Source organism: Hippoglossus hippoglossus, chromosome 17, assembly GCF_009819705.1.
Source record: "Hippoglossus hippoglossus isolate fHipHip1 chromosome 17, fHipHip1.pri, whole genome shotgun sequence".
In the NCBI taxonomy this organism is placed as follows: domain Eukaryota; kingdom Metazoa; phylum Chordata; class Actinopteri; order Pleuronectiformes; family Pleuronectidae; genus Hippoglossus; species Hippoglossus hippoglossus.
The window spans coordinates 11666435-11676776 of record NC_047167.1 but is presented as its reverse complement, the minus strand read 5'-3'; the positions used below and the strand labels follow the sequence as shown (position 1 = coordinate 11676776).

Genomic DNA, 10342 nt, shown 5'->3' with positions numbered 1-10342 from the left:
ACTGTTCAATAAAAATATGAAAACATATTATATTCACAATCCCAAAAGATAGAAGTGGACGTGTGAGCATTTCAAACACTGCAGTATGTTTTCATGTGTAAAGTTTGTAGTGAAAGAGCTGGTGCGTTTCGAAGTAGTAGTTCTCACTGTGACCGCAGGGGGCGGCAGCTCAGAGCGCTGCCGCAGCTTTCCTGCGCGAGTGAACAAGAGTGTGTGTCTGTGACGTCAGCTGCGTGGTGTTTTGGAGGCTGGAGGAAGATGGCCGGGTCCAAGGTGAAGCAGGACATGCCTCCTTCGGGAGGATATGCCGCGTTTGATTACAAGAGAAATCTGCCGAAACGAGGGCTTTCGGGTACGTGCACCTGACACTCAGTTTTACACTTTATACTTTGTGCACATGTCCAGACGCAAGCTGGTAAAACACGTTAACTGCCTGACACTCACTTCCCACATAGCAGCTAATGCTAACGGGTCAGCGCCGGTGGGATGGAAACAGGCGATAATCTGCTAAAATCGTAATATTAATGCGGTTGTTGACTCTTTAATGAATAGTTGTGTCTTTTAACAGGTTCCAATGAGACCATGTATACACATCAATGTGTCTAAACAGCATTTCTGAACGAGTTCTTCTTGACAGCAGTGATAGCTGCTTGCTAACTAGCTAACAGTGGCTCTATTATTGTATCGTAAATGGAACATGAGTTTATTAAATTAATCCTATTTTGAAAGATGGTCACTTAAGCGTCAACTGCTCATTTAACGTCTTAAACCAACAAAAAGAGATAAAGTTAATAACCTGGAACTAACCTGGTGCTACACATGAATCTGTGACCCCTCAGATTCTGTGTCTGTACAGATCACACACTGGATTAAAACGCTACTAAAAGATCACATGTTGACAGGACAAGGAGTTTCATAGAAACAGTCAAACTGTCTTTATTATGTCACATCTTTATCAAGCTATTGTCAGGGGGGGGGGGGGGGAACTAGTGATCGTGGTAAAATCAGCTGCAGATAGTGGCCATTTCTGACCTAGTTCAATAAAGTATCATTACTCTAGTTACTCTATCGTTTCAAAAAACTGGTTGTGAGTTAAGCTTCTGAAGGTTAATTCTATCACACACACACAATGACAGTTAGTCATTAATATATATATATTTTTTTTTATCATTTATTCCATCTTTGTAACACTAAGGGAGAAACTGGGGAATGTACAAAGATCCTATTGTTCTTCTGTCGTTAACTGGGATGCACATATCATTTCTGTATTTGTATATTGAGGTTTATTTTGATACAGATACTGATATTGTGGTTGAAATGAACCATCCTAAACTCAAATGTAAATCATCTGTGGTGAAATTAAATGTTGCTGTAAATTCTGACTCTTTCATTCTGTCATCAACAGGATATAGCATGTTCGGCATTGGCATCGGCGTCCTGGTGTTTGGCTACTGGAGGCTATTTAGGTGGAACAGAGAGAGGAGGTAAGAAGACACATTGGGTTTTGCTCTCAGTAAAACTGTGATCATAACACAACAAGCTAAACTTGGTGTCGTTGTTTCAATGTTTGTATTTCGCAGACGCCTGCAGATCGAGGAGATGGAAGCCAGGATAGCCATGATGCCCCTGCTGCAGGCAGAGCAAGATCGAAGGTGACCATTTCAAAAAGCACACACAAAAAAACCCACAATTAGTGTTTTTGTCTGGTGGCAAAACCTGTAGTGTAGCTGTTTATGTAATAGTTACATTTCCTCTCTGTCCAGGACCTTACGAATGCTGAGGGAAAATTTAGAAGAGGAGGCGGTTCTCATGAAGGACGTTCCCGGCTGGAAGGTAAATCTTTGTTCTAGTAGCCCACTAGTTATTTTTGTCTGAAAAGTATAAACAAATAACATTGTAAAATATGCCAAGTGGTTGATAGAGTTATCGCCGGTGTCATATTTATTAACCCCTGAAACACATAGTCCTATATAAATCTGGATCTGTTTTTTCTTTTTAGTTTCCATGTTTGCTTTTAAAATATTTAAGTATTTCACCTTCAGTTGTTCTTAAAAAATCTTATTTTCGATTTTCATCCTTTCATTTTTAAGATTATGCTCTTTAAAAAGACGCTCAATTTTGTGTTAATCCGCCTTAGTTGTTTCTATCGGCTGTAGCTTCAGGGTGTACTGTGGACAATATCTCAACTGTTGGCATCAACCAGTGACCATTTAACATTTTATACCTTATCTGTATTTTGACCATCAATAAATGTACATTACTAAATTGAGAGCTGACAAACTGAGATCTGAGTATCTGCTTCTGTGATCAGTGTACTGTAAAGAGCTAAAACTGTAGTTGTGGATGTGTACTTGCCGTAAGTACTCACTAGAAAGTCTCATTCACACAGATACTTCATTTTTGACTCGCATAAGGAAGTATCTATTTTCCACCTACCTATTAATGTACATGTTGATTTGGTAAAGAACTTTCCATTAATTGCAGAAATCTATTTTAGAAACTGATATTGAAAAACAGGATTAAGGCAACATGAATACATGAAAACCTTTCAAATAAAATAGTTTTTTCAGAGTATGTCCCACACAATTTGTAGAAATGTTGAATTAATCCGTCTGGGCTGGTCAAAAACATGTCGCAATAAACCGGTTATCAGATGCAGCATTACGTCACGGTCTCTCCAACACTTGTGCAGGTCGGTGAGAGCGTCTTCAACACAGACCGCTGGGTCGCCCCTCTGACAGAGGAGCTGTTCAACCTCCGGCCCCGTGAGGAGCTTCTGCACAAGCGCTTTGGCTTCTTGTGGTACGTGTAGTCACCACCAAGACAAAGTGTACCGAGCTGCACCTCCTTCCTCAACCAGTATCAAGTGGACCCGAGTGCTCACACAATTCTGCTTGTAAATGTTCAATATTAAAATTATTTTGTTTCCTGTACCTTATCCTGTTTTTTTTTTTTTTATGAAGTATACAGAATTCCTATGAAGGATCATTTCCAGCAGTACACAATATATTGACTCCAACACCATACCCAAGTTTTTGCTTTAGAATAAATGCATCCCTTATTTTGCTACGGTTTGAATAACCAAACCTAAAATCATGGATACAACATGGACTATGAACCACTACCATAAACAAGGTTAAGCAGAGTCTGGATACTTTACTCCAACTCACTCACTATTTAAGCTTGCTAAAATTCCCTTTTGAAAATTTGCAATGAGTTCTCAGGTTACCACTTCTCATGACTACATACTAAACAGAAATAGCTTTTAACTGTTCCACTAAGTGACCCATGAAAATGTTTGTCTTCAGGTGAGTCAGGATGTTTATTTAGAGCTACATTACAAATAAGTGTTTTACATGATGAATTAGTTAAGTAAACATCTTGCGTGAGAATTTAAATCCAATCTCAACACTTAAGTGTAAACCATTTTAACTAAATAGACAAAATTGAGGAAACATGCAAAATAAAACAGCAGTTTGTCATATTGAGTTTTATTTATGATATTGCGATACAAAAACATCAAATGGCAGAGTAATGCACATGTCTTGTGCACCAATTTCTTTCGCTTTGCAAAGATGGTAAATACTCTTCCATGCCGGAGAATTCGAATGTTGCGCCACTGTGCACACAGTTCTGTCGTCCCGCCAACATTTAATAACCATAAAGGCCATGGCCGTTTAGTTGGCAGGCTCCTCCCATGTAGCCACTGCATACATCTGCTGCACGTTGGCCCTGTAACAGGAAATAGAGAATCAATCAACATGGCAGATCTTTATGCAACAATTTGGCCTAAATAGTTGTCATTTAATACAAAACTTACCTGATCAACTGCATTATCGCTGAGATCTAAAGCTGCCACTTGAGCTGTGAGGGGATCCAGTGTTGCCTCAGACCATCTGTTCAATCTAAAGAAAGAGATTAAGAGATGAATTAAGTCTGGCAACTGGTGCTTTTGACAAAGACATAAAAAAAAATATGCATGCAACACTATTCATGAGTCTGAAACTCACCACTTATTTCATATGTAAGGGTGCAAAGAAAAACAACTGAATAGCCTAAGACACCTTACACATCAAATAGGACTGCTGTGGGGCATTACTGGAGCAAATTTGAGGACTAATGCAGTGAACAGAAGTGGACTGAGCACAGTGCTACCCATGACTTAAGAGGCCAATGCTTTTTGTGGACGAGGTGGAGCTCTGCATTCCCGGAGTGTCACAGAGGAGCGTCCCCCCCTCGAATGAAAATTTAAGTGTCAGAGAAGAGGCCATGGCATGTTGGTAGGCGACATCTGAAGCAGAGGACTAAAACAGCGACTAACTTTGAAGGTATTCATGGAAACAATGAGAACTGAGTTTGAAGGATGTGAGCAAAGCAAAAGGAGATTTTTACCTCACGTGCATTGGCCTACTTTCTCCACATATGACCTAGGCAAGAGAGCAGCTTTCATCTGAGGAGCACTTGTTGGTAGACGCAACACTTCGCTCTCCAAGGACTTGTAGGTTTTTGAAGTGGCTGACCTCTTGAATGTAATGAAGCATTAACATGACCAGACACCAGCTGATGTTTTCCCAGCAATTCCTTGTGCCACTTTAAGGGCTATTTAGTCAGACCTCATAAGGTGTGATCTGTTTTCTATGATGTTTAACATATCTGACTAACAAGTTGTTTGAGACACTCAGAATTCACTGGGCCAAAATGCAACTTTTATGATCTTAGGAAATCAGACAGTCTGACAAAAGTGGACGTTTACAAATTTCACTAAATTCTGCAAGACAACGTGAGACTAAACTGCCAATTTTTATTTTCCCTACAGAGACATCCATGTTTAATGTCAGTGCTTTCCGCAGGTGACTTGATTCTCACGCAGCAAATTACATTAACACATGAGCCTACAGCTCTCAGCTTTACTTCCCCCATGCGATAGTTTCGAAAGGCAAAAGAATCAAGATTATTTTCCACAGTCTGTTTAATAGGCTCCATGAAGCCAAACTGACAAAGAAAAAAAACGTTGATCATACAAAGAACATAAAGTACAAAACTGTTCCCGGTTGAGATATTACTTTGGGGAAACGAAGGTACATTTTTCGATCACTTAAACAAGATTAGTCCATTTTACAGCACATTTAAAATGCAGATGTTGAGCACAGAAGATACCTTGGACAGACTGTAGCATGCTGCAATTTGCAACTTCATGAACAGCCGGCCACTTCGGATGTGTAGTTCACCAGTCTGAAAGGAATTCACTCTTTTGGGAAATTGAACACACAGGAGCCTCAGCTAAACTAAGGTTGATAGTAAAAAGGAATTTAGCATCAAATCCCCGGTCTGTTCTACAGTTAAGGGATCTCTTCTCACTCAGTCCAAATCCTGACAAGTGGTAGTCGAGTCAGTGACTGAGAAGGGAAATGAAGTACAAAAACAAAAAAAAGGTCAGATATTTCAATAAAAAAAACTCAGAATCATATAAGGAAACACTAAATGTGCTGGACAAGAAGTCTACAGCGACTGTAGTGGCTGTTCAACAAGAGCCATGTGGAGAGCTGTCTGATCCCCAAAATGGGACTTAAGTTATAGTACTTATCAGATTACAGAGATGCCCTTTAGTTAAACGGTCTTTTGGAGGAATAAAAGATGCCCAATCAAGCATGGTTAGAGTCTGGAACTGCAATTTATAACATGGGTTGTTAAGGAATGACCAAAACTCATGGCTACATTGTTTTAAGATAATTGAGCTACTACAACAGAACTACAAAACTAAGGTCAGCAATAACACGTGGACATTTTTCTTGAGGAGCGCATCTTTGAAATACAGCCAGCCAAGTGATGATCTTGAATCAGGGAGACGTTTACTCGTTTGTAGCTGAGGATAAGAAGTGGGCACACAGGTAAAGACACTGAAAGTTCCAACACTGGAGTCTCACAAAATCCCCTTCAACCCACCAGTCTTAAAACCCTCCCTCATTTTGCTTGCCTAAAGGGTTCCATCGGCTGAGATACGAGCAATGTAATAGTAAATGCCACCTAAGGTGTTTCAAATCGGCCTGGTTATCACAGTGGGATGGGGCTAGTAAGATCGGCCATCAGTATCAGGCGAGACATCAACTTGGGCTCAAGTATAAGACTGAGGGGCATACGCAATTCATGTCTTCACACGTTGGGGCTGTGAAACTGCCTTAACACAATGTGGATGTATGATGAGGATTAAGAAATCCCATTCTAAGTATTTAACATGTTTTTTGAGATTGAAAATGTCAGCCCCAACACAAGTCTACATAAATTCATATCATTCATGCTTACCATAGCTGTCATATCCTTCACGGTAGGAACTAGAGCGCTCACCATATCCCTGACCCCTGGAAATTCAGCAAACAAGTTTGATATTGATTAGCATTTTAATTAGTTAAGCAATTAATTAGCACCCTAGCAATGTGTCACTAACTAAACGTTTTCATTCAGTGTTTCCACAACTTACCTATTGTCTCTGTAGCCGCCGCCGCCACCGCCGCCTCCTGATGAGTATCCCCCACTCCTGTAGCCGCCGCTGCCGCCGCCACTACCACCACCAAAGCTCCTCTCTCCACCTCCTCCACCTCCACCAAAGCTTCTGTCACTGTAGCTCCTGTCCCCATATCCCCTGTCGCCATTGAAGCCACCACTTCCACCGAAATCTAATGAAAAGACAATCAGTAAGTAAGCAAGTGACCAAATGAACAAAATAACAAATATAACAATTTACAAAAAAGTTTTTAAAAAAGGGTCGCAATACATACTGTCCTCACCCCGGGAGTAACCCCGGCCGCCCCTCCCCCTGGAGTTGTTGAACCTGCCACCTCGTGGTGCTGAACCAAAACTAGTTCTTTGACGTCCACCTCCCTTTCCCGCTTCATCAACGCGAATCGCCCGGCCATCAAGAGTCTGGAACACAAAACCCTCGTTAATATATACACGTCAACAACGAGATGGATAGACCGCTTCGATACAGAAGGGGAAAAAATTATAGAATTTTTGTATTAAAATCTAATACACATATGTATATAAAAATGATAACATGTTTACCTTGCCGTTCATTGCATCCAATGCATCTTTGGCGTCTTCTGCGTTGTTGTACTTAACAAAGCCGAAGCCACGAGACCTTCCGGTCTCTTTGTCTCGGATCACGTCGACTAAAAGAGGAAAACGGTCAAAAAAAAATTAATATAACCCGTTGAAATACTCGATCGTGTCGAGTGGACTGTGATTTATCAATGGGAAGATTGAAATGTAGGAGGCGCTACCTTTCTCGATGTTTCCATATTTGCCGAAGGCCGCGCTGAGAGACTCCTCGTTGGTCTCAAAGCTCAGTCCTCCGATGAATAATTTACCTTCGTCCGACATTTTATGTGTGGTTAAAAAACACACCTCAAACACCTACAGGCACAAAGAACACACACATTTGTTAAACCACCGCTACTTCGGTAAACATCGACTGCCGCGTATGTAGGTCACTGGTACCGTTACACGAGGCAAGGTCCACCCCTCCCTGCGCAATCATGCAAAAATCAAAAGTCCGTCGCTAAACGCGGCATCAAACTAGACTATAAATAAAATTGTTTAATTTCATTCGGATTCGTCGAAAAAACTCCATTAGCTTAGTGGTGCATAGTTAGGCTTCGGGCCTGCAAGCGTGCCTCGGCTCAGTTAGCGGATCAGCTATCATCTTGTCCTGTGGGCGCCATTTTGTAGCACCGAGCTGATGCGTCCACTTTGTTTCACGGGCCGCCAGTTACCGCCGCCTCATTCTCCGCGTTATATAATTGTAGCGATTAGCACGTATTTAGAGATTAGCGGAATCAAAATGATATGTTCCATATTAATTACAACGGAACAAGAGAACATCGCTTAAACGCGGTCGAATAAATCATTTTCGCACATTTTCTCATCATCGAGCTTCGTTCGAAACACGGTTTCTTAAAAAAAATTAAAAATACCATAAAGCAGAAAACACGACAACTCGCATCAATCTGTGTAAGAAACAAAGAACGCGAGGAGAAATGTGCGCATCGTGCGTGTTTAAAGAGTATTTACCGTTTCTCTGTCAGGCAGCGGAAGGACGATCAGCGGAGCCGCAGGTCGAATGAGGGAGAATGGAAGCGGCGCTCGGCTTTTCAGCGCTCACCCGGCTCTCTTCTTCTGCGGAAACTCGACACGTAACACGCCGGCTCGACACCGCCACCTACCGAGCCGGCTGGTCTAAGCGCCACGGGTTGGGGGAAAAAAACAGAATATCTCCTCTTTGATGAATGGTACGTCTGATGTGGATTTTAAACAGAAACACAGTTCACCCCTCTTGTCAATAATTACAATCAATAATCTATTTCTCCCTCACGGACAAAAATCCACACATGAATCTAAATGTGCCATCTGTAAAAAAATTAAATAAATATACAAAGAAATGGTCTCGCTCCAATTCGTTTTCATACCAAGTGATACAACACCCAGGATCACCAATATAAATATGAATAGCTTTTTATTGATGAAAGCAGATCATATACTATTTTATGAGAGGAATTCATTACACACACTCTCTTCTTCGGATTGCCCTGCATTCCTCGTAGATGCAGATCTCGTAGAAGATCGTAGATGTTTAATGCACTGAATGTAAGTCGCTTTGGATAAAAGCTTCCGCCAGAAGACATGTGATGTGATGATTTTGATTATTACAAATGCTTTACGCAACAAGACGCATTTAATTCGACCAGTATCTGTTGATTACTGCATCTCTCAGGTCTGTAAATCCTCTGAACTAAAGTGGGGGACAATGTGCACAGAGTCACAACAGCAGCAGACATGTTTACGTTCCACAGCACACGTGCAGGACGCACACGTAGATACTGTGCGTGGAGCGGACATAGCCGGACTCCTTACGTATTGTGCTGATTTGAACAAATCTCAGCCACGAACTCCCCAAATACAAACAGTTTATTGAATCAAAAAGAGAGGAGAACGCTCTGGATCGCTGTTATACAATAGCCCACCGCGGTGCATTGTGGGACACTCTGACCACGCCATGGACAGAGTGATTCCCGCCAACAGGCAGAAAGGAAAGCTCCCTCTCTGGTGTTTGCACTGAACTGACTGACTGCTGCATCAGGGTGAGTTACAACAACGACAAACCCGGGTTCACAGCCGAACTCGCACAGTGAAAGGGATAGTTCACCCAAAAATGAAAATGCACTCATTATCTAGTCACCACTATGGATAGAGGGGTGGGTGACGTGTTTAAGTCCACAAAACACGTTCAAGGGTAAACAGTGCAACAGCTTAATCCAATTCAATGGAAGTAACTAGTGACCACGTCTTCAAACGTATAAAAACAAGAGGAAAAAAAACATAAAATGCCTCATGGGGTGTCATTCAAGTGCCCTTCAGCCACAGACATTCAAATTCGACAAATGGCGTCATTTAGTCCATGTTTTTTGCCTAAATGTCTCTGATATCCTCCTCTGGAGCAAGCATTCGTGCGTGGATCACAGCAGACATTTAGGCTAAAACATGGTGTCAATTATGCTGTTTCAAGTTGAATTTGAATGTTCTGGACTGACAGACACTTTGATGACACCACAGGAGCAGTATGAAAGTATTTTATGTTGTTTTCTTTACGTTTGAAGAATCGGTCCCCCAGTTCTTTCAATTGTATTGGATTTGGCTGTAAGGCTTTTTGCCCCTGAAACTCCAAAAGTGTACTCAAGTGGTCTAAAACACTTCACCTACCCCTCTGTTGGGATAGTGGTGAGTAGATCAATTTTCGGTGAACTATCCCTTTACGGTTGATGAAGGAGAAGGCATTTAGGAGTGTGGATATGTTTAAAGAGTCCAAGTCCAAGTTTAGAGATGCTAAACAACAGTACTCAGAGAACTTTCAACACCAATTCTATGCTAACGACTCTGCTTCTGTCTGAAAAGGGCTCGGACAGATCACAAACTACAAACCTTCAACCCCCACTCCATTAACTACTTGCGCCTTTAACCAGCTGAACCAGTTCTACGGTAATTTTGAAAGACAATGGTCTACACCAACAACAGCTCAGCAGGGCGCAGTGACTCTTCACACCTTCCCCCTCTACCACAGTGTCACCCATTTCCATCCTGAATAGGGGAGTCAACCAGCTCTTCAGGAGACAGAACCCCCCGCAGAGCAGCTGATCAGCTGTCTCCAGTGTTCACAGACATTTTTAACACCTCACTGGAGACATGTCATATGCCACCCTGCTTCAAATCCTCCACCATCATCCCCAAAAAGCCAAGGACCACAGGACTTAATGACTACAGACCCGTTACCCTTACTTCTGTGGTAATGAAG

The 10342-nt window shown here is 41.8% G+C and overlaps 2 protein-coding genes across 5 annotated transcripts; one reads left to right on the top strand and one right to left on the bottom strand.

Moving 5' to 3' along the window:
- The first annotated feature begins 197 nt into the window (after positions 1-197).
- On the top strand, positions 198-2933 carry ndufa13 (NADH:ubiquinone oxidoreductase subunit A13). The gene is made up of 5 exons (XM_034614422.1): positions 198-352; positions 1406-1484; positions 1581-1652; positions 1764-1833; positions 2693-2933. Exons 1-5 carry the CDS (start codon positions 259-261, stop codon positions 2810-2812), a joined length of 435 nt encoding a protein of 144 aa, XP_034470313.1. The 5' UTR covers positions 198-258; the 3' UTR covers positions 2813-2933.
- A 550-nt stretch (positions 2934-3483) lies between these two features.
- Positions 3484-8205, bottom strand: cirbpa (cold inducible RNA binding protein a). 4 transcript variants are annotated; one of them, XR_004616843.1, is made up of 8 exons: positions 8068-8205; positions 7278-7410; positions 7060-7166; positions 6774-6918; positions 6476-6671; positions 6301-6356; positions 3821-3905; positions 3484-3732 (listed from the first exon to the last, which is right to left on the bottom strand). XR_004616843.1 is itself a non-coding variant. In XM_034614572.1 (8 exons), exons 2-8 carry the CDS (start codon positions 7375-7377, stop codon positions 5850-5852), a joined length of 570 nt encoding a protein of 189 aa, XP_034470463.1. In that variant the 5' UTR covers positions 7378-7410; positions 8068-8205; the 3' UTR covers positions 4785-5849. The 4 variants fall into 4 exon arrangements, 3 of the variants coding, with proteins under 3 accessions (XP_034470462.1, XP_034470463.1, XP_034470461.1); XM_034614572.1 differs by lacking the exons at positions 3484-3732; positions 3821-3905 and adding an exon at positions 4785-5863 and having other exon boundaries at positions 6476-6509; positions 6558-6671; XM_034614571.1 differs by lacking the exons at positions 3484-3732; positions 3821-3905 and adding an exon at positions 4772-5232.
- Positions 8206-10342: the final 2137 nt, after the last annotated feature.